This window comes from Amphibalanus amphitrite, unplaced genomic scaffold, assembly GCF_019059575.1.
Source record: "Amphibalanus amphitrite isolate SeventyFive unplaced genomic scaffold, NRLGWU_Aamphi_draft 000469F_arrow, whole genome shotgun sequence".
Taxonomy (NCBI): domain Eukaryota; kingdom Metazoa; phylum Arthropoda; class Thecostraca; order Balanomorpha; family Balanidae; genus Amphibalanus; species Amphibalanus amphitrite.
The window spans coordinates 359357-381549 of NW_024881963.1; the positions used below are offsets into that span (position 1 = coordinate 359357).

Below are 22193 nucleotides of genomic sequence, written 5' to 3' on the forward strand. Positions count from 1 at the left end.
AGCATTTTATACAAATTTTAAGGAAAAACTCGTCAACAGGGTTTTATTTATCTTTTCTTATTCACACATATTCAATTCAAAGGCGATAAATTGTTAATTAGCAAATTTGTGGTAGAAGACAATGCTTTTTTTACTTGAAGGGAAGTGGTAAAGGGAAGACCTGAGGTCCGATCTCTTCAACACTAGTGAAGGGAGCAGACCCTATGACAAAGGTAAGTGGTAAAGGATTTTTGGTTTGCTACCATGTTCTGCATGTTTCCACCTCTGTTTCAAACACGACGCGATAAAATTGAAGACTTTTTCGGGGCACGTGTCAAATGTATTGCTAATTCATAGGCGATGCTGAAAGTGGTTTCATCCTCATTTCTGGCTCTCTCTATCGCCTGGATAAAAATAGGCCCCGCCCATCCCAATCAGCTGCTGCATGACGAGTTGATGACGACAACCACTACTTACCAGCAACTAATCTAGGGATAGCGTACGTGACAGTAATGGTGCAGCGGTTGCAAAATATTACATTGTTATTCAAACGGTTTTTGCTTTTAGGGCCTTGTTAGATGAGGATGAGGTTAGATTAGATGAGGTGTTGATGAAGGCAGGTATTTTTTTTAAATATTTTTTTTGACAATTTTTTGCCCTTGTTTTACTTAAGCTGAACCCGGGACCACCTGAAGTCTAAACCTTATTTTATATAACATGTCAATGCTGATGCTGTCTTGAAATGTGAAATTTAGACAATGGTTATAGGAATAATGAATAGCAATTTCACCAACAACATTTTAATCTCTAGGAAGTGCAATTAAAATTAAAATCACTGTCTGCCACACTGCTCCATCCTGGTCATGCAACCAACGTTCATGGGTGGTGTTTCACGGCAGAGCACGCACTGCAGTGCTCAGCACTGCAGTGCGCTGCGTGTGTCAGAGCATTGGGTTTCCATGGCAGTGTCAACAAACTTCACTGTGACGCTAAGCTATGACAGCATCCCAGAACGCTAGCACGCTGCGGTACCAGCACCAGCAGCATGCTAGCAGTATTTGAACTCAAACCTCTGTTCTTGGTACGGTTTTTCAGAACCTCTCACTCTGTTCCAAACGCGATTGATCATAAACTAAGAGATCACATGCAACGTCATTTGAGTGATGCTATGGTATGCCGTAGCTACCAGTGCACACAGTGTCTGGATGGTGAAACAGGGCCATTATTAATCACATTTGCTTTGCTTTGTTTCAGCAGAAACCTGTCTGCACATGGGAGGAGCTCAACAAAAGCCCATCAAGTTCATGCATGGCAGTGGATCTCAACAGGAGAAAACCAGAAAGAACATGGATGCTTGTAGATTGCAGTTGTACACTGCTGTTATCACCTGATGTGCGTGGCTGGCATTGCTCCTGGCAAGAACCACCTGCAAGTGATGAGAATGAGATGGTGCCTCAGTCGTTGAGTGTGCTGCAGTGTGAGAGGCGCCCTGATCTCTACTTTGTGATAGGTTTCCATTGGAGGTTCAACTGAGAAGTGAGAACTGACTGTGACCATGCTTGAGCATGCCAGTGGAGCTTTACATGCTTAGGGCAGCTTTTGAACAGATGCTGACCATGGCATGTCCCATCCAGTTATCACGTGCACAGAATGGTGGGGGGAGGGCAACTCTGGGCTCTTGAGTCAGCCCTACTGCACAGGGGGTACAGATGGCCGCTTACGTTTGGTGTGTCCTGCACTGCATTATCAAGCCCAGTCTGCGCCACAGGCAATGGGTCGGGCTGCACTATATTAAAGGCAGACTATCTTGCAAAGGAGGCTGGCATCCTCTCCCATAATGACACACCAATTGGCAATCATCGCTGCGATGATCACGAGGGTGTCCGCTTATCTAACATGGTGAGGTGGAGAGCCAGTTCAAGCTGGCCTGAGGGATGGTTTTACTTCATCTGAGGCCCCCTTTCCCCGCCTGCCAGGTCCGGTCAAACGACCGCTTCACAGTGAACGACTTGCAGTGGATGCCGTCCCACAGCGCAACGAGCTCGCCGACCAGAGGCGGCGGCCAAGAGGCGGCCGCGCTCCCCCAGTCGACGGTCCCGGTGGACGTCGGCGACGCCCACCGCGCGACCATCAGATCGGCTCGCGACAGCGCCGTCGCCGACTGACCGCATGACTGGTATCTGTTCTTGATGTGGGACCGACTGCCACCGCCGGTCGCGGAAGGGCATCGCTCGTCGGCCATCGACGTCCGCCAGCTTCGCGTGGGTCACTGTTCGGGCTGCCACCAATACACCGAATCGGATGGAACCCTGTCGGCGAATGCCGGCGGTGCCCCGACATCGACTGCGCGGCGGCCAGTGCATCGCGTGCCGGGAGGAGGCTGGCACCCCCGATCGGTCATTGGTCACAAACCGTGTCCCAGCTCATGACTGCATCCAGCGCAGCTCTGTGAGATGTTCTGCAGCTGCTGCAGTCTGCCGCGTGTGTTAGTGAAAGAAGAATGAACATGAGAAAACCTCAAAACTTTATGCCTATTCGCAATTGACCAGTATTGGAATAAGTTTGGATTTTGAGAATTTGTGTCCCTGTGCTTGTGCCTGTGTGGAAAGGCATGCTTTACGGTGTACCATCTCAATGTCAAATCCCGGCTGCGCTGTGCGGATTTGTGCGGCTGCTGACAGGCCACCTGGGTGCCAACGTATGTGCGAATCCGCGAATACGTTGTGTTTCGTCAGTCAGTATCGTTCTGAAAATATTGACTGCAATAGGCTATATAGCGTATGACGGTTCAGCCCAGCAGTAATAACTGACCATTGATTGGGCGAATTTTGTGTGGTGGTTCGCTAATACATAACCTAAAGAGTGTTTTGCCGGAATCGTTTAGTAGCAGAACTGACCGGAATATAAGTAGAATGCAATGGTTTGAATCGTTAATTTGTTGAAACGATTGTTCTCTGAGACCACTGTGTAACTTTTGACCTGAGAATCACCAATTATAACGACAATGGGGAAGCAGTAGGCTGTACTGTAGAGTGTAGGCAACACTATATAGTTGGCACACATACGGAAGCACACGACTTACGCAGTGGACATCTGCATCATGCATGTTAAGGTTTACTGGGAAGAGTGAGAAATTAGTCAGAATATAACTGACTAAGGAAAATAGGCGATATTTCCTATTGAGCTGGGGCGGAGAGGGGGAGGGGACGTGTGGTCAGCTATGCCAATAATTCATTCTCTTTATGCAGCTGTGTAAAAGGGCGTCCGTTTTTGGGTGAGACCTTCCCCATCGGCCATTTCCAAGTTAAATCGTGGTGGAGAGTCTGGAGACCTCAGCCTCGGTAGTCGGTACCCTGCGCGCTGCGCCACCTTGCGAAACATAAAGCAGCAGTCCTGACATCTACAGGCGTGACTTTTCATGAAAGCGCGGATGTGTTCGCGCTTATGCGAAAAAAATGCTTCCGAGTATGGTTGATAATGAGATTAATTGTTGTCATTTATTTATTAATTCATTGGCAAAAGTACCCTAATAAATCGGTAAAATAGCTTGAACTGTATCGTATTTCCTTGGGAAAAAATGACGAACTCATCCTAAGACATCCAGATTATTGGATGCGTTCGTCAGTTGTAAGTAGTTCAAGTTTTTGGGAAAATTTGCTTGTGGAAAATCATAATATTTCAAAGATATGCCTATTTTTGAATAATTTATGCATTCATCTGCATTGAAAAATGATTGTAAAGCAAAAGTGCAAAAGATAATTGTCAACTTATTTTCTCAAATCACAATTTACGAACGCACAAAACTCCAGCTTTTAATTTAGTGCGTGTGCGAATTGCGGTCAAGAAAAAATATTTAAACTGTCTATATTCCTCCTAAAACAATGAAGGATGAATGAGGAAAACGCTGTTTTGAACAATTGTATATTTATTTTTTCTTAATTAAGCAAAAGTACAAAATTTTCAACTTTTATTACATTTGCTCTCACAAAATCCATCACTTTTTAGCATGACGTCATGTCAGCCAAATTTACTAGCGCCATCTCTGGAGAGCATCTTTCGAAACCTCCAGACGATAGAGAGAGCCTCATTTCTACGGTCTCTGTGCGCTAATATTTAATGGTTTTCATCGTGGTAAGTTGATATACAACGGTGCCGGAATCTCTCAAGTAACAAGTAACGGGTGTGCACTTAGTTTTGGAAAAAGATCGATTATCTCTTTTTTGAACTTGAAGTTATAAATACAAATGCTGGCATAGTGAATACCTAATCATGCAATTGAGGATGAGCATGCCAAAATTCAAATTTATACAATTGACTTGGGGAAACTACCCATGCTGGAAACTGCCAGTCTGCAAGGTATGGCAATTTCGACAAGATCTGGTCGGTGCGGGCTTGTTCAGCTGTTGCGGCGTGGTGCGGATTTCGCTTGGTGTGCGGATTTAGTGGATCACAGTGCAGATTTGGCTTGACGATGGACTTGACGGACAAGACGATATTGATGAGGCAAATAGAAAAACATTGCTGGAGCTTTTATGTGTAATTCAGTGTCCCCTGGGTTTAAATGAGTGTGCAACTGCTGGTCATTTTTGGGTTCTGTGCGGATCTTTTACCCTCAGCCCACATTGGGGTGGATTTTCCGGTTTTGAAGGGTTGGTGCGGATTGTGAACTTGGGCTAGTGCCCTTCGTCGACATGCGAGCGATACTTTGCAGCATGGCTGCGCACGGCTGCAAAGTATGGCTTCAGCTTCAGCAATGTTTTTCAATTTTCCTCATATATCTTGTCTGGTCTGTCATGTCCATCAACAAGCAAATCTGCAATGTGCTACACCAGTGTCCCAAAATTAGGGATATTTTGGCTTGGGTGTTCGAGGGTAAAATTCCTCACTACAAAGAGGACTGAAAGTGGAAAATTGCCAGTCAGAAAGATACAAAGAAGAATGAAAACATGATCACCATTTTCTATGTGAATGTTACAGGATGTGGGAGCTGCGATGATTTAATGGAATTTGAATGTAGGTACAAGCCAGCCAGCAAATGTACATGCGGATGATTTAGTTGTTAAAGTTGGGAGGGCAACTTGTCCTGGAAAATTAAAGGTGAGAGTGGACCGAGTGGACTATTCAATTTCACAAGGATTTCACTTTCCACCCAAATCTTGGGACACTGGGCTACACTAGATCTGCACCCTACCAGCCAAATCCGCACCACGCCGCATCAGATCAGCACCAGCTGAACAAGCCTGCACCGACAAGCTTTTGTCAAAATTGCAATGCTTTGCAGACTGGGAAACTACTAGGCGCAAATCCAAATATTGATCGACCAATAAACAGTTGAAGTGAGCAGGGCTATGACCAAACTAGGAATAAATAATTTAAATATGAATGCTTATAATTATAAATAGTTATAAAAATTAGTATTTGTCAATCACCATTCAGCGACCGTTGACCTGACTCAGTCTGAAAAACGTGGCAGCCACGTTTTTCAGACATGCTGAAAGCTGTCATGCTGCACCTCTTAATATTAATTGTATAACAACTTTAAATGACAAATACAGCTTTTCTTTTACAGCAGCAACATGGTAAACCGTTGTTGTGTCAAGACATGCAAGCAACACTTTGATTACAAGCCCCAACATAAGCAGGGTGCAAAATGGAAACTACACAGGTATGTGATCTCGCCACCGTCATTGCAGTATTTGAAATGCAGTATCATGAGGGTTATATTTTACCAGATAAACGCCTTTTGGGCGAAGACCGAACGAGCGAGAGAACTGTAGCTTTTCTTGACAAGGGGTCCTCTGACTTCGGGAATTTTTCAGCTATCGACACAAAATTGGCACACTGCTAGAACTAGACACACTCTACTATGTTATGAAAATGAATGAACCGGGGTGCTTGGGACATTCACTTTGCACGTGCAATGAATTCATATCCTATACTGTAGGTAGATTTCCATATCAATTTCACGTGCTTTCAATAATTCTTTAGACGTTTCAGTTCGTTACAGTCTCAAAAGGTCTCGGTTATCTTTCAGTCTACCCCCAAGACCTAACTTATTGTTTTTTCCCTGGCCCGGCATGCTCTCGGCACCATCCCTCCAATTCTGGCCCAAGGCAACGCACGAGCGCTGCCTGCATCTAGTATTGAAAAGACTTCGCTTCGCTTGCTCGCTCGTAACAACCTATGTAGGCTGTCGCCATTTATTGTGGCACAAATGTAAATGCACAGAGAAACCACCTGCTTTATTACAAAGAATTTGAGAAATCAAGCGATTACACCCCAAATCGCTTCCTCCAGCCGGAGGCTGTACCCTCGAAGGTAAGCGCGCTCCGTGGCCGAGAGAATTCCAGCGGTAGTGTTAGACGCGAAAGCAGCTGGTGCGGACGGCCATATTTTGCTCGAACGCGTAATCGCGTGCCGGTGGGGTGGTTCTATTATTTGTCTGAGTGAGAGGCGGCTTACCCATGGGGCGGTATATGGTGCAGAGCTGGGCGCCACTGACAAAGAGAAGGACGCTTATAATGTGACACAATGTGTTCTAATGTTATAATATCTTTTTTCGGCATGGGCCAAGTGCATGTGACCTTGGGGTGGTGCGTCAGTCAATAGTATGGAGATGAGTGCCTGTGGGCTGTGACGTTATGACGTTGTGCGTTGTTTTGTAATTGTGCCGTCTTTTGATGGGGCGAAGGCTTGCAAATCCGCCCCATTGGAACAAAAAGACATTATTGGCACGCCCCCCCCCCCCCCAGCAGGGCACGGGTAAACACTCTGGTAGTTCACCAACCTCTCTCTGCACTGTGATTTCAGAACCTTGGTACGTCACCTGCGACGGCGACGTCACCTGCGAGTTCCGCGGAACCCCTGACGCCGTCACCAGCTGGACCATCCGCGGCACTGGACCATCCAGCGACGGCCGTGACGCCGTCACCAGCTGGACCATCCGCGGCACTGGACCATCCAGCGACGGCCGTGACGCCGTCACCAGCTGAACCATCCGCGGCCCTGGACCATCCAGCGACGGCCGTGACGCCGTCACCAGCTGGACCATCCGCGGCACTGGACCATCCAGCGACGGCCGTGGCGTCGACTCTGCCGGTGCCGGAGAGGTCGGCGACGTCACCTGCGCCGCTGGTGTCAACACCGCATGGACATCAGCTGCGAGCTGGTAAACGGCGGTGGAGTGGAAGCAGGTGAGAACTGGCAACCTATTTATGACAAACTTTTCTTTTTTGCTTGAGGGGTGATTCTGGTGTCTTTCTGCTAGAATTATTCAAATTGGGCTTTATCTATTATTTTGACCATGGACGTGCCTCGAGCATACTGCAGCAAAATTTTTACATTTATACCCCCCAAAACCCCCCTAAATATTGACCTAGAGCAACCAAATTTGCGCAGGGGCGAGAACTCCAGGGGGCCCACCTACCTACCAAATTTGGTGTTTCTAGGTGCCATAGGAGCCAATCGCGAGGGGGGTCGCATCACCCCCCCCCCCCTGCCAGGCCGTGTTATGAAAAATGTCCTGCCAGGGCGAGGGTTAATGTAGGAGCTATGCACACATAAAGCATGTGTTGTTTACAGCATGGTACTTCGGCTGCAGGCTTGAAATGGAACAGACTTTAGTCTTATCTGCATGTGGTAGCTCGAGCAGAGGTATTACATCTGCTTACGTGTCCCGTAGCAGCATTTTACACCTTGTCCTGCTCTCCCACAGAGCGCGCAAGCCACCAGCCAGCTGACTCAGAGCCCAGGGGGCGTTCGCCACCAACATCCGCACGGCGCAGCTGCAGAGGTGATTTCTGCCATGGAGCAGCATCCGCGGCTCCATGACATCATCCTTCCATCATTCTCCATCATCATTTCCGGAGCTCACCCGACGGCGGAGCTGGCTTAGGTCGGCGTTTGAGGCGCGGCGGGGGGCAACGTCTCTGTGCCCTGCTCCGGGTCCCCGCCGCCTGCGGTCTCTTCTGCTGCCGCCACTGAGGGGAACGGCTCTTCTTTGAAGACATCATCGGTCGACGGTGATGCTGGCGGGCCGGTGGCGGCGTGCCCCGTCGGCAGCGCGCCTGGGGAGGACGCTGGTGACGACGAATCTTCATCGCCGTCGGCACCGGTCGCGAGCGAGTCGCTGTTTAGTTGGCCTGCTACTGTGCCAAAAAGTGCGACTGTGGCCAGACTGGTATACGATTTGTCAGTGCTTACGCCCCTCTTGCCGTGCCGGCCGTGCTCTTTGCCGTCTATTGGGGATGCGTTAGAGTTATCGTTTTGGGGTTTATACCGGTATCAAGATTGATTTAAAAGATGGATTTCATCACATTTCTCGCGCACGTTCCACACGTCCTTTTGGTGTTTTGTATGATGGTAAAACGTGCTTATACCTTTTCTCTGTTACCAATGGGCCCTATTAGGTACTGCATCTCCTGCATTATTAGGTAGAGATGCAGTACCATTATTAGGTACTGCATTATTAGGTACTGAAGGAGATGCAGTTAGGTACTGCATCTCCTTCGGAGATGCAGTACCTAACAGATGCTTTCAGTGAACTTGTAGAGTCGAGATTTAACGTCAGGTGTTTGGCGTATTTAGATGATTTTCTTTTCATGTCCAAGGACGCTGAATGGTATCGCTGCGTTTCTGACTAGTGTTGGGTTGTGTATTAATTTCAATAAATTAGTTCTCGTTCCGTTGCATGTTTTTACGTTTCTTGGTGTGTCGATTGACTTTGGGCGTGATTCTGCGCGTGTTCAGGATAATGCCTTGTCTTGTCACTATTGCGGGATGGCCGTGGTCCAAGCACAGTCGCTGTGACAGACGGTTCGATGTGTCGACCAATCATGTTGCTTCGTTTTTGGCGCCTTGTGTGTTGTCCGGTCTGTCAAGACTCAGCTGGCTCAGTCTCGACTCTGGCTCTGGCTGGCTCAGTCTCAGTCTCATCAGAGAGCGAAAGGAGCTGCGCGCGCGGCTGCAGCAATTCATCGGCGGCGGCGCTGTGAACGCTGTGTCGGCGGCGCGCGAACAGGAGCTGATCGCGCTAAACGAGGACCGCCAGCAGCTTGTCCATCTGCAGCAGCTGGTGTTGCAGCTGATGGGCGGCCAGCAGCTGGCGGCGGTCGCTACCCCCCCCCCCCGCCGGTCCTGTGTGCGGGGACCGCCGCGCCCGGCAGTGATGGAGGGTACTATGGCGGTGTTACATTCCTAACTGTTGTCACATATCAACTGAGAACCGTCCGGCCGGAGGCAGTTAACGCCGGCCGGCACCTACTCACCGTGGCCGTATTTTTTATATGGAGAGAGGAGAGAGGAGAGAGAGGACATCAGGTTGTCAGAGAAATAAAGTGTATATTTATTATTTGAATCGAGCGAGTCGCGTGTTCCACGAGCGGGACTTGGAGCAAAAAGCTGGCATTGAGATACAACGAACAGAACGTGGCGTCGAGCAGGAACGCCCCCGGCTATGTACACGGTGCTGCTGGGCGCGCGACCAACAAAACACGAGAATGCATCAACATCAAAGACACACGGTACATCAAAGCCCTCCGCGCCATCGCTGGGTCCGTCGGCACCGCTAGCGCTTCTACAAAACAAGCACGCACATAGAGACGCCATTTCCAAACGCACGCATACACAGAACAAAAACGCACATGCACGTCCATTCGTTTCACTCAGTCACCCATGAACGGCTTGGGTTTCCGGACGGTCACCAGCCGGCGGGGCCGCGCCGCGGCAATAGGCGTGAGTCTCCTCGTTGAGCTTGCTGAGCGCGCTGCCACCGGAGGCGGACGGGGCGCCGCCGGCCGCGCCGTCCTTCGCGTCGCTCACCTCCACCTCGACCCCACTGTCGGAGTCCTCGGCGGCGGCGCGCCGGCGCAGCTGCTCGCAGATCTCCTCTGTGACGAAGGTGGCGCACTTGGAGTCGCGCATCAGCGGCGTGAACTCGAGCTCTGGCCGGCCCTGGTGCAGGCGCCTGGCGCAGGTAGTGCTCCGTCAGCGGCCGCGGCTGCACCACGGCAGCGCGCGATGCTCGCACAGCTCGCACTCACGCTCCACGGGAGCCGGCGCCGACTCCGGTCGCCGCCGCTTCACCGGCGTCGAGCTGGCCTGAGACGAGCCCTTTGCCGCACCGCCCGAGCCCGTGTGAGGGATGATTGTGAATTGTGATCTCGTTGTTGATTTTGATGGGCTGTCCGGTGGCGGCCGCCGCCGCAGCTGCCTTCCTACGGCCAAACGACTCCATAATCTTCTTGGCGACGACAGAGTGAGGGCTGTACACGTCATTCTCGAACTGTTTGTATACATATGCGAATGTGGCCGTACAGACGGTGCACTTGTAGGGAAAGGTGCACCGGGTTCAGCATCACAAGGTGGTCCTTAAAGACGTGGTGCAGGAGCTTCCACTGGTACACCTGGCGCACACAGAGAAAACACGTCACCGGTAAATCCCAGTTTGAAGTGAAGGAAGATGTGCATGAAATCCTAGGACCAGACAACTCGCAGGGGGGAAGTCCACAAATGACGCAACATCACTAGGTACAACCTCGTATCGCACAGCAATGTAAAATCATTAATGGTACCTAATGGTCTCCCTAATAACCAGTGTACGTGTATCTCCAACCCGAGCCGCCTCCCACGATAAGATCAAGACTTGTGTCAAGACATGTGTCCTAAGTATTAAGTAATAAGTTCACCTGTATCAAGTTCACCTAGCACCACTTTTCTGAAAGAAAAGTGGTTCATGTTTTAGTGCCATCTTTCATTATAGAAAGACAATGATGTTGAATGTGTTTTCTGATGAACCACAAAGTGAAAATCAGTGATTTATGGGTGCATTGTATTTAAGAATTCCTTTTGAATTATCATGAGCAGAGTTGAATACCTCCTTTTGCACTCTTTAGAAAATGAAGAGACTCACAAAATTAAAACATGATTAGAAAGAACACATCCTTGGAAATGTTTTGTGTACTAACCATATTTTTTTCACAAAACATTTATAACTTCCACCAAACCACACAATGAGTCAGGTGAGATTATCTTACATTAGGTAAGGTTAGGTAAGGTTAGATTAGGTTGTATTATTTCTGCTTGTAGTGTACCTGACTTTTCAAGGTAGGTACATGATAATTTTAATTGCAATAATCACCTTAAAATATATATTGGCTAGCAACCTAGATAAAGGCTAGGCCACACATGGCAATTAAATAAATATTAAAAAAATTGTTTCATACTTTCACATCGCATCGTAAGAAACATTCAGTTATTTACCTTTGGGGCTCGGGCTGGGCGGTGGGTGAAAAGTTGAGAATTCTTCTTGCCCCTCGACCACCTCCTCTCCTCACCCGTCCTCGTCCTCTCCCTCGCTCACCAGGCATCTTCACCTGGAAGGTAGGCATACAGAAATGGGCCAGTCTGCAAAACGTGGCAGGTCTTGACAATATGTTGTCAGGGCACACACCACAGGTTGTGGCAGGTTTGAGGAATTTTGGGGCAGAAGCAAGGAAATCTGGGGCAGAAGTTGAAAGCTTGTCACAGCATTGATTCATTTCGCTTCTCATACTTATTAAATGATGCACTTCATCATTATATCATTTTCATCATATTTATGAGGGGCCCTCATGAAAGGAATTGGGTTGCCCAGGTCTCGGCATTCCGCTTGGGGCAATGTTTTGACTGTCCCAAACATCTTGTCACGGATTGAGCTCCCTGCCACACTTTGAAGACTGGGAAATTGGTGCTGGAATGGAAACACTATCAGATTCATGACAATTTTTCCAATACCATAGGTATTTGTTATCCAAATAGCACTTGTCTCAACTTAGTCTATCACTATTCATATAAACCTGGAAATAGTCTAGCTTTTAATATCACATGCCAAAATACATGTATATATATACCTATCAGATGAATCAGAATTGGAATATTTTAAGATATAGATAACATAACTCATTAAAACAGGCAATTCCAAAAGCGTAAACACGACATACATAACCAAAGCAAGGATCATTGTATATTTCAATTGTAACATGCGCGCCGTTTATGGCGACAAAACCCGCTTCCATATCTTATGACCTTGAAGTCTAGTGATGTGTCAACATTGTCGCTAGACATTATCCGATTGATAATTTATGATAATCGATAATTTTTTTACGCGATTCACGTGATGATAGCTTGCCAGGTGAATTCTAAAATTTCGTTTTATCCAGGGAAAAAATCATGGGCCGATCTGAGAAAACTTTTTGAAGGTGGCAGTCTTCCTTTAAACCTAAATGTCAAACATTCAAAGTTAACAAACAGGTTAGCTATCTACGAGTAAAAACGAACGAAAAACAAAAGATATGAGGGCTGTTCACGGGCCTTGTGTGCGGTTGGACCTCACACAGCCTCCAAGCTCCGCCCACTGCGTCCCTACGTCAGCCTTCCGTCACCGCACACAGTGACCGCTGTGGCCGGTCCGGGACTGGCCACAGCGGACTGTCCGCCGCACGCAGCCGTGACGTCAGAGCCGCCTACCCATCCCCTACCCCCACGCCTGCTGGACGCACCGCACACACCGCACGCAGCAGTGTGCGGTGCCCGTGAACACCCCTATGGTTAGGACTTTGTGTCTGACCCCCCCCCCCCCCTCAGTCTGTCTCGTTGAGCATCGATGCCTTAACTCGTTGAGTTGTTTGGAGAGTGGGTGACAGCAGGCGACCGATAACAGATGCCGATTTCAGTCCATAGGTCGTGAAGTGACGGTCTGTCAGTTCGAGCTGCTAGCTAATTACTGGCGACAGTCACAAGCTGTGTCCCGGCATACAGATGAAGCTGCCGACAAACTCAATCTCAGTAGACGGCAATGCTTCTTTCAATCAATTGCGGTGAAATCCTCGGGGCTGACTATCCTCCCTCACATCAGCGAAAGTCATTCCAAGACCGCGAAAGACAACCGCAGCATTGCCCACTATTCTTCATTGGAGCTTTAAACGTAGTGGTCACTTCGCACACCGGTTCCATTGGACAATACACGTCCGGCAATCCACAATTCCCATGGTTGCGCTGTCACACACCAAAAAACACAAAAGAAATTAAGTAAGTTTTACACTTATCCTTGCCTAAACGTCCTGTGACGCAGGGGACCTATGTCCTGGTTTCCAATACTTCCTGCACTGCCGGCCATAGCTCACCGAAAGCTACACTAGCCGTGGATTCAGCCCAGATCTGTCGGAGGCAGACAGCCGTCGAGGTTAGTACCCAGGAGAGGAAACGGCGACCGCAGACGGGCCGATAAACAGCACGGCCGAGCGGACCGGCTGGAGACGGACCAGCGCGGCGGGCCAGTCCTACAGAGGGATCGAAAGGAAAGGAGCGCGCCGTGCAGGGAAGGGACCAGGGAGAGAGGCGACGGGCGTGCAGAGGGGGAGGACGAGGGAACAGTTCGGGAAGAGGGGCCGGAGAGGGAAGTCCCATGCAGGATAATGCACAGAGGTTGGGTGTAAGTATCTTTAAAGAAGTGACGTGCTAGGATTACAAGACAAATGAGTAAGGAGGACCAAGACTCATACCTTGAAAAAGCACCACAGCCATAAATATCTGTCATAAGGTTGTACGTTCAAATTCAACCTATTGTACATACCTTTACCTACGATGTCTCTACTGTGTGACGAACGAAGCTGCTCAACAGCCTCTAAACTCGGTAGCACGCCATTTGGAGCCTGGCAAATATTTACCACCCAAAGGTCATGCCGTAATCTAGCCACGCCCTTATCAAACACCTTCGGAGTGTTATGCCTCTAAACAGCACCGTCCATCGTCCGCGTGCCCTATCAGCTGTCAATCACCCTCCCCTCCCTACCCTCCGCTGTCACCAGCCGCCCGCGTCCCGACGGCACTCGTCACACGCCGGGCCGAGCGTCAACACGTCCCGATGGGCAAATCACGCGCCCACCCCAGTGCGGTACGCCCTGAGGTCAGATCACGTGCTCAGAGGAACACGTCATAACTATACAATGGAAGCGGCCCAGCTGGACGCGCGGGCGGGCGACTACGCATGCTTGATGACGCGACTGACCGCACGCGGGTGGATCTTGTTACAAATCCGGACTATTAAATCCGTCCCCCGGGCTGGTCAGTGGTCAGTGGTTCTTTTCGACTAAATCCCACCAGGACCCAATCGCTGCTGGTTTTGGGGAGTGCGTGATCGGGACTCACTCGCAGGTCACCAACCTCCCCACCCGAGGTCACCGTGGCTTGTCAAGGTCATCGCCTGGCGCACCGAGAGGCGGCGAGCGCCGGTCATGTGGGCTGCCTGCCACGGAGCGGAAGGGAGCCGTGGGCTGGACACTTCACGGGCGGGGAAAAGCAACTCCGCTGTGACACGAAATGTCGAGAGGAGCCGAGTGGGTGAGTGCAGACTGCGAACGTTCGGAGTGCAGAGCATACACCTCAGTAATCCTAACCGAGAGTGATTGAGAGTTGCATCACCCCTTAACTATATCATGCCGGCTACCCCTGCTACGGGTTTCGTTCAGTAGAAAAATAAATTCTTCCGCCAGAAACCAGTTTCAATTACATGCTCGACCGGGAAGCTTGCAGCGCGCTGCGTACACTCAGTTCCTTTCTAGCCATGAAAGCGAGCTGGTCCGATATTTGATTCCATGGCATCAGTCCGTTCCGGCTTACCCCAATAAGGGAGCATTGTATTATACGCTTCGGAAGTCAACGTCATGAACCTGAGAGCGTACCAGTCGCTGTTTCGGTAGTCCCAGATCGAGGCTTACCGATTCCAAAATAAATAACAATATTCTCCCAGGAAACAGCCAGACAACCGATGGTAAAACCTCTCGACAGACAACAAGGCAAGGATTTTCTGTTACGGCGCTGAAGCCGTATTATCACCTGACCAGTTGTGAGGTGATGCCACATGCGCTATGGGCACACACCGGTATGACGTCACATCACTGGCCGTCGACTGTGAAATGACGTCATACATCACCGAATGATGGGATGCCACGAAATACCACAGCGCGGCTCACCAGCCTGTTATGAGGCAACGTGACCCGCACTGGCTTATTGTTTGTTTGTTGGGGTTTAGGGGCGCGCCGACTACGAGGTCATTTTGCGCCCATCCGCGCTGGCTTATGTTCCAGCAGCGTGAATGCAAGGCTGTCGCCGCCACCGCGCCAGTCACGGCGCATGGGTGACGTTACTGTCGCGGCAGCTGAATACAGCGTGACGCATACACGCCGGTCCCGTGACAGTCACGTGACCTCAGCGCCTGTGGCCCCGACAGGAAGCCGCCCCCGCCCGCAGCCACACAGCTGACTGGGCGAACGGCCGGACGGTCACGTGAACACCAGCCGCCCCCGGCCCTCGGGGGGGGGGGGGGGGGGATAGCAGCTGGAGAGCACTGGGGACAAGTGGGACCGGTCGAGAGGCGATACCGCGGATATATGGGGTCGTGGCTCTGTCAGAGAGCGGGGCCATTATTGGCGCCGTGTGGAAAATGGCTACTCATGGAACATTCCAGTGACAAACAGGAGCGCTCGACCGCTTGACAGACATCGCAGTTGGTCTGGCCACGGCTTTCGATCAACGAACATACTGCTGACGACGTGCAGTTTATTACATGCAAATGCGGAACCATGCTGACACAAATATAACTACAACGAAACAAAAAAAATAACGACAATCACGGACCTCCATGAAAAATACAGAAGCCACCATTCCTTCCGCAAAGTACAGACAAGGTCAAGCGCAGCCAACTACGAGAGGAACAAAGAACTTCTCGGTGCCCATCTGTACTGCAACCGAATACCACACATCCAAGATGACTCATCGTCCACGAGGGGCCACCGCTCGAGAAACCATTACCAAGCTCCTCGGCGTTCTCCCAGAAGCACAACCATTCTCCGAAGCATCATCAGCTTCATCTCTCCCGGCATCTAATTAATATGGTTAAGCTCCACCCCGTCTGACACAGGCAGCCCAGCCCGCACGCCGCTCGGTATGAGTAGAGGAATGACGAAAAGGGGCGTACGGACACGATAAGCCCTGTAAACAGACTCCGGCACGACCGAGGCCGGCGTCACATACCCCCAGTGACGTCACAACATCAGTGGCGGCGTCAGCGGGCCGATTTATGAGGAACGGTTGGGATGAGTTTGCAGCACATCCAACTGGTCTGAATGGGAGACCGACGCGGGGTTCCGCTGCTGTTCGCAATGGTCCAATGCCAGTTTAGCTTAATAGCCTAAAATCATGACATGGAGCAGAATTACGAATTATAACCCGTTTGACCGCATCCAGAGACAAGCGTCGAAAATACGAAAAGGATGAAATTCTGACGAAGACGGAAAGTAAAATAGATGAAAGTGCCAAACCAAAAGCAGCCGTTAACAGGAGCGTGTGACAGTACCATTGACTCTAGGCCCGCCGCTGTTAGCTACGCCAGAAAGGCAGCCTCACGTCCGCTGTCGCTGCGCAGTTTACGCAGTCCGCACCGACTAATCACCCCACTCTGACTGTGCCAGGGCTTCACAGAGCAGTGTCGGGCCTCAAATATCCGAGCGGCCACCATTGCGGCTTCCCACTCTCAACACAAAAAGTGTCACACAAAACGCCCGATAAAAGCGCTGGCTGAATACGCACACCTCCACGCCACTGTGCTCCAAAACGTCCCGTTTCCGCCCCGCCCTCCGCAAACCCAATCAGTTACACGATAGCTCGGCTCCCCGAGTACAAAACGTGGTGCGGCTATTCTCAGACCGCACTGCCCATCTGACCGTAGACCGTGTAGGCGCGAGGGGGTCGCGCGCCGGATGCGGCCATTCCAGTCAATTGCTCACGAGCCGCGAGGGTACAGACGGTATGCAGTGGCTACGGCCGGATAATGGCACAAAGTCCGCTCCAAATTACGGGAATTTCGGCGAGCGCCCGGCCGTTGTAAATCGCCTCAGAACTGAGATCGTTCGACAGTTACAGCCGTCCTATTTCCGATGAGTCAAACGGCCTAATATAAAGATGGCTCGAATCTCAGTTTTTGCAGTGCATACCGCGAATGACACAAGTACTTCAATTAGCTGGGAATTCTTGGAAGTACCTTTTGAAGACTTCAAAAGGTACTTCAAAGAATTCCCAGCTTATAGCTTGTACCATGCTTATAATTTACACCTTTTCCATTTCAAACACATGAATATAAAAAACAGCCAATGCTGGAATCGCTCATGATGATAGCTTGAATCAGAGAGCATAAACTGTGGGACTCGCTCAGAAATTCATCCATTCCCTGCGCCCCCCCCCCCCCATTTCCTCTGCCGATACTCCCCTCCCCTCCCTTCAGCTCACTCACGGACGTCCTCGGCGTGGTCGGGGAAGTTGTCATCGTCCATCAGCAGCCGCGCGGTGATGGTGTCCACGCTGTAGCGGCCCGCCGTGCGGTTGGCCGCAAACGCCACCATCAGGAAGTTAGCCTTCTCGCTTGCCACGCCCTCAGGCCAGAACACGCGGATGTACTCGCCGCCCGCGCAAGAGCCCTCCGAGCTGGCGTTGGCTGGCACGTTGATGACCGCAGTCAGGGTCTGCCGGAGAGGACCGGGGCCGATGTGAACTCAGCTGGAGATGCTTTGATGGTTGAATAAACAGCTGGATATTGTACTTTAAAAGCATGATAAAAAGAAGGAACAGATTGAAATGTTTTCAAACAAAATGGTCCAAGTTAATGCATGTCAGCCATCCTCCATCCACACCCACCTTGTTGGTGGAGCTCAGGTAGGGGACCTTCATCTGTGTGGCCATCTGAGCCAGCACACAGATGGATGATCCAGTATCATCCCGGACCGTCCACAAGCCCTGCTCTGGGGCGGGTGGTGTGGGAGCCACTGTGGTTGTAGTGGTTGTGGTAGTAGAAGTAGTGGTGGTGGTATCAGGAGCTGAGGTGGTCATGACTGGATCGGTGGGATCAGCTGGGGTATCAGGGGCAGAGGTGGGAGGGGCTGGGGGATCAGTTACTGGAGCCGCGGGTTCAGCTGGAGCCTCAGGCTCAACAGCAGGGACATCAGGTTCAGCATCAGAGGACCTGGCAGCTGCAGGCTCATCTGGGAGAGGAGCAGGGGCAGGTGCCACAGCTACTCCAGTAGCACCGTCCTCGGCAGCAGCAGCATCCTGGCACAATACTGGTGAAGCTGTAAAAAAGAATACATTGTTACTGGGTTGCATACAGCATTCAGCACTGATTTAAAATGTTACATAAGCAGGAAACTGAAAACGTGGTGAAAATTGGTGTGTTAGTCACATTGACAAAGCGAGAAGAAATATAATAATAAATAAAATATGAAACACTTACCACCAAGAGCCAAGAAAAAGAACACCAATGAAATAGTTTTCATGGCCGATTTGGTAGAACCACACAAGCTGACCGATGCAACTCCAGCGAGAATAATCTCTAGTGACGGCTCAATCGAACTTGAATTGCAGATAAATACCAAGCCCGATAATGATGAGAAGCTGGTGACTTTCTCTTGTCTTGAGCACTGTTGCCACAAGACCTGTAGATTTATTTGACGTTTAAAGTCAAACACAGTTATGTATCATGCAAAATGGACCAACACGCGAACACAAATCTCTCCAGCGACCAACCAGCGACCGTCGCGAACCGACGCGGAATGGCGACGTTGTTCCCGTTGTTCCTTTGTTTTGTTTTTGGTCACCACCTCTATATAGGGCCTTGGTCACCACCGTCACCACCGCTGACTTGCTTATTGCGTGAAAACACCGAGCCATCCCTGGCAACAGCTGATTTTTGAAGCACAAAAATACTTACAGCTGTTGCAAATATTAATCGGAAAAGAAATATAATATGTGTCAACAGTGCTGTGCTGTAACAGTGCTGTACAGTGCTGCATCTAGGAACAAGAAATTGTGGAGCTACTTATACACTGGGCAACACCTCCTTAGCCAGCACACGCCTTGAAAAGGATCTGGGAGTCCACGTGGACGCCGAACTGAAGTTCCGTGAACATGCTGCATCAGCAGCGGCAAAGGCAACTCAGCTCCTCGCAGTTATCAGGCGGTCGTTCTCCCTCATTAATGAGATCACCCTGCCTCTTCTCTTCAAGACTCTGGTTCGTCCGCATCTAGAATACGGCAACCTCGTGTGGGGACCGTTTAACAGAGCGGACCAGCGACTGATCGAGAGAGTGCAGCGCAGGGCAACCCGACTGGTTGAGAACATCCGTCACGAACCCTACGTGCAGCGGCTCCGAATGCTGAAGATGCCCTCACTCTACTACAGACGACGTAGAGGAGACATGATATTCATGTACCGGCTGTTTCACGGAGGGCTCGATACCGACCCTGAAACATTCTTCACGCTGGCCGATGGAGTTACTCGTGGGCATCCATACAAAGTGAGGAAATGTCCGGCAACCTCGAGAGTGCGACGATCCTCGTTCGCTCTACGGGTCGTGAACGACTGGAACCGACTCCCGGCTGAGGTGGTGTGCGCCCCATCGATCAACTGCTTCAAGGCGAGGCTGGATGCACACTGGTCCCACTTACGATACACCATTCCAGATTCCGATTGATCCTCGACAAGCCAAATACCAGGAGCTCGATGAGATCGGGTACGACAGGCTATAAGCCTAAAAATCCCGATACCGTAAGGTAAGGTAAGGTAAGGTAAGGTGTCAAAAAAAGGTAGCTTTTGCATATGAATTATTAAATATATGTATTTTTGTATTCCTTCAAATTTTTGTGACTTTCGATCTTCCTTTAAATGACTTTATAAGTGAAGAAATTTGCTTGAATAAAAAACCATGATAAAAACCTGATTTAAATTGCAGCCATTATGTTTGTATTTTCATCCGAATAATATGTTTGAAAGACATGAAAACTATTTTTCTTTAGCCTTTACACAAGTTTTAGATAAATTGTCGAAATCGGTCTGACTTTCATTTCCCGCGTTTACAGGCCTGCGCCGGTTTTGACGCAATTTTGCCAACGTCGCTCATGATTGTCAAATTCAGCGATTCTATTGTTATTTTTCCAAAGTGTGTTGGAAATTAGGCGTAGATATTTTTATGCGGATGTCTCAGTCTGTTGAGTTTGAGCCAAGGTTTGAGCTGAGTTGGAGTCGCATGTAAGTGAACCGTTAAAACTGGGAAAAGGCAGGTGTTTGACTCACCTGTTAGACTCACCTGTTAGGTTTCCACGTCCCGTCCAATTTGGTCCAATGCATGGGGATGGGAAGGAAACCAAGAATGGCAGAGACGCGCCAATACTCCCACGGTAAGATGGAGTAAGGTACACGTGAGAGCTGGAATAGTGCGTCTGCTAACAGATATTCGGGAATGTGACACAGGATTTAATTGAGACATTGCTCGTTGTCTGCCTGGACTCGGTGAGCTTCACATGGTGGACTACTTGCTTGAAGCTTCCACCGTGACGCCCTCATGCGTCATATTCAAACAGTCGGCTGCCTAGAGCTTCTGCCAGGCTTGTCTTGAATTCGGATATGGATTCCGAGTTAACGACTTGATTGGGTAGAGAGTTCCATTCGCTGACAACTCTCTCCGAGAAGAAACGCGCCCTGGTATCGAGCTGACAGCGACAAGTCTTGATCTTGTACATGTTGCCTCGGGTGCGATGGTCGGTTGCAATGTCCCAGAGATCTGCCGGTTTTATCGGACAACGTCCTCTGAATATTTTCCAGCATTTTATCAGATCTGCCCGCAGTAGGCGTCCCTTGACAGAGTACAGGTTGAGTGATCTGAGCCGCTCTTCGTAGGTCTTGTCCTTCAGGTCCCTGACGTGACGAGTCCAGAGTCTTTGCACTGCCTCAAGTCTCTTAGAGTCTTCAACAAAACCAGTGTTCCACACCACCGACGCGTACTCAAGGACAGGGCGAATATGTGTACTGAGGACATGAACCATGAAGTCCGGCTCTCTACAGAGGGTAGCTCTCAGAAAGTTGTGGGCAACGCCACCCGCCTTCCTTGCTGCACCTCTTGCTTGCCCATGGAACTTCAGGTCGTCATCGACAGTGACTCCCAGATCCACATGGGAGTGTGTCCAGGGAAGCAGTTCGTCCTGCAAGAAGTAGGTGGGTCTCAGCGGCGCATGGAATCATCTCTGGAACCTCATGACGGCGCATTTCTTCAGGTTCATGCTCAGGCCCCATGATGATGCGGTTGTGTGCAGAATGTTGACATCAGACTGAAAATTCGACATGTCGATCTCAGGTTTGGTGATGCACATGTATACCTTTAAGTCGTCCGCAAAAATCTTGTACTGGCACCTGAGCTGGGTCGCTAGATGGTTTATATAGATAAGGAAGAGCGCTGGTCCCAGGATGGAGCCTTGTGGCACGCCACTGCGCACACTTCTTGGGGTGCTCAGGGTGCTCTTCACCACCACCCGCTGAGGAATTCTTGCAGCCATGTCAGAATGGTTCCTCGAAGACCGATGCACCTGAGCTTCTCGATGAGGACGACATGGCTCACTGTGTCGAAGGCCTTGGAGATATCATAGAGAATCAGGTCTACGATGTGCCCGTCATCCCACTGCTTTGATATATAGTCATAAGTGAGAAGAAGCTGGTCTTCGGTTGATCGTCCCGACCTGAATCCGAACTGTTCGTCTGCAAGAATTGAGTTTTCTGTCAGGAAATCGCGCAGTTCACGATAGATCAGACGTTCCAGGCACTTGGATGGTACTGATAGGAGGCTCACTGGGCGATAGTTAAGGGGGTCGAGACGACACCCCTTCTTGTAGATGGGCACAACGTGTGACAGTTTCCAGAGAGCAGGCAAGACTCCCTCTGACAGTGACAGCTTGAAGATCCGGTGCAGTGGTTGTGCTAGCTTCGAAGCGCAAGCCTTTAGCAGGTGAGGGTGAAGACCATCCGGCCCCATGGCGGAGTTGACGCACAGTTGGGAGAGTATTGTCCTGACGTCTTCTACTGTGAACTCAACATGTTCAAGTATCGCGTCACATGACTGGTGAGAAGCTGGGTTGGGTAGATCCTGATTGGAGAACGTTTCAGCAAACGCCTCAACAAAAACATCTGCCATCGACTTCGGGTCGTCGATGATCGATCCCGAAGGCGCCTTCAGCGGTCCGACTGATGACCTGTATTGTTTCTTGTGGCGCAGATAGGCATGGAGCAGTTTCGGGCTTTCTTTCAACTTAGACAAGAGAGTCTTCTCGTAGTCGATCTGCGAGCGAACGGCAAAGTTGCGGAG

General features: G+C 50.0%; 3 protein-coding genes and 1 long non-coding RNA gene across 17 annotated transcripts in view; 2 read left to right on the forward strand and 2 right to left on the reverse strand.

Moving 5' to 3' along the window:
* Nucleotides 1-18730, reverse strand: part of LOC122392103 (uncharacterized protein KIAA0754-like) — a 39915-nt gene extending 21185 nt beyond the window's left edge. The window contains exons 1-3 of the mRNA XM_043386630.1: nt 18296-18730; nt 17704-18134; nt 17303-17531 (exon numbers count right to left, since the gene is read on the reverse strand). Coding sequence (XP_043242565.1) covers nt 17303-17531; nt 17704-18134; nt 18296-18338 — 703 coding nt within the window. The 5' untranslated portion in view covers nt 18339-18730. The remainder of the gene's footprint in view (nt 1-17302; nt 17532-17703; nt 18135-18295) is intronic.
* On the forward strand, nt 136-8666 carry LOC122392104 (vegetative cell wall protein gp1-like). Of its 5 annotated transcripts, none has more exons than XM_043386632.1 (4): nt 136-212; nt 5549-5644; nt 6790-7172; nt 7694-8666. In XM_043386632.1, the coding sequence occupies exons 2-4, from the start codon at nt 5630-5632 to the stop codon at nt 7716-7718; spliced, it is 423 nt and encodes a 140-aa protein (XP_043242567.1). In that variant the 5' UTR covers nt 136-212; nt 5549-5629; the 3' UTR covers nt 7719-8666. The 5 variants fall into 5 exon arrangements, 3 of the variants coding, with proteins under 3 accessions (XP_043242567.1, XP_043242566.1, XP_043242568.1); XM_043386631.1 differs by lacking the exon at nt 136-212 and adding an exon at nt 3994-4110; XR_006258455.1 differs by lacking the exon at nt 136-212 and adding an exon at nt 4496-5315.
* Nucleotides 9299-11957, reverse strand: LOC122392105. The gene is made up of 3 exons (XR_006258457.1): nt 11868-11957; nt 11239-11351; nt 9299-10382 (listed from the first exon to the last, which is right to left on the reverse strand). It is a non-coding gene; the product is annotated as an uncharacterized LOC122392105 (long non-coding RNA).
* A 1196-nt stretch (nt 18731-19926) lies between the features above and the next one.
* LOC122392107 (cohesin subunit SA-2-like) overlaps nt 19927-22193 on the forward strand; it is a 40007-nt gene continuing 37740 nt past the window's right edge. The window contains exon 1 of one of the 10 annotated variants that reach the window (XM_043386639.1): nt 19927-19965. The gene's annotated coding sequence lies outside the window, so the exon portion shown is untranslated. Of the gene's footprint in view, nt 20090-22193 lie in introns of all 10 variants that reach the window. The other 9 variants (XM_043386636.1, XM_043386637.1, XM_043386640.1 and 6 more) reach the window with 9 other exon arrangements.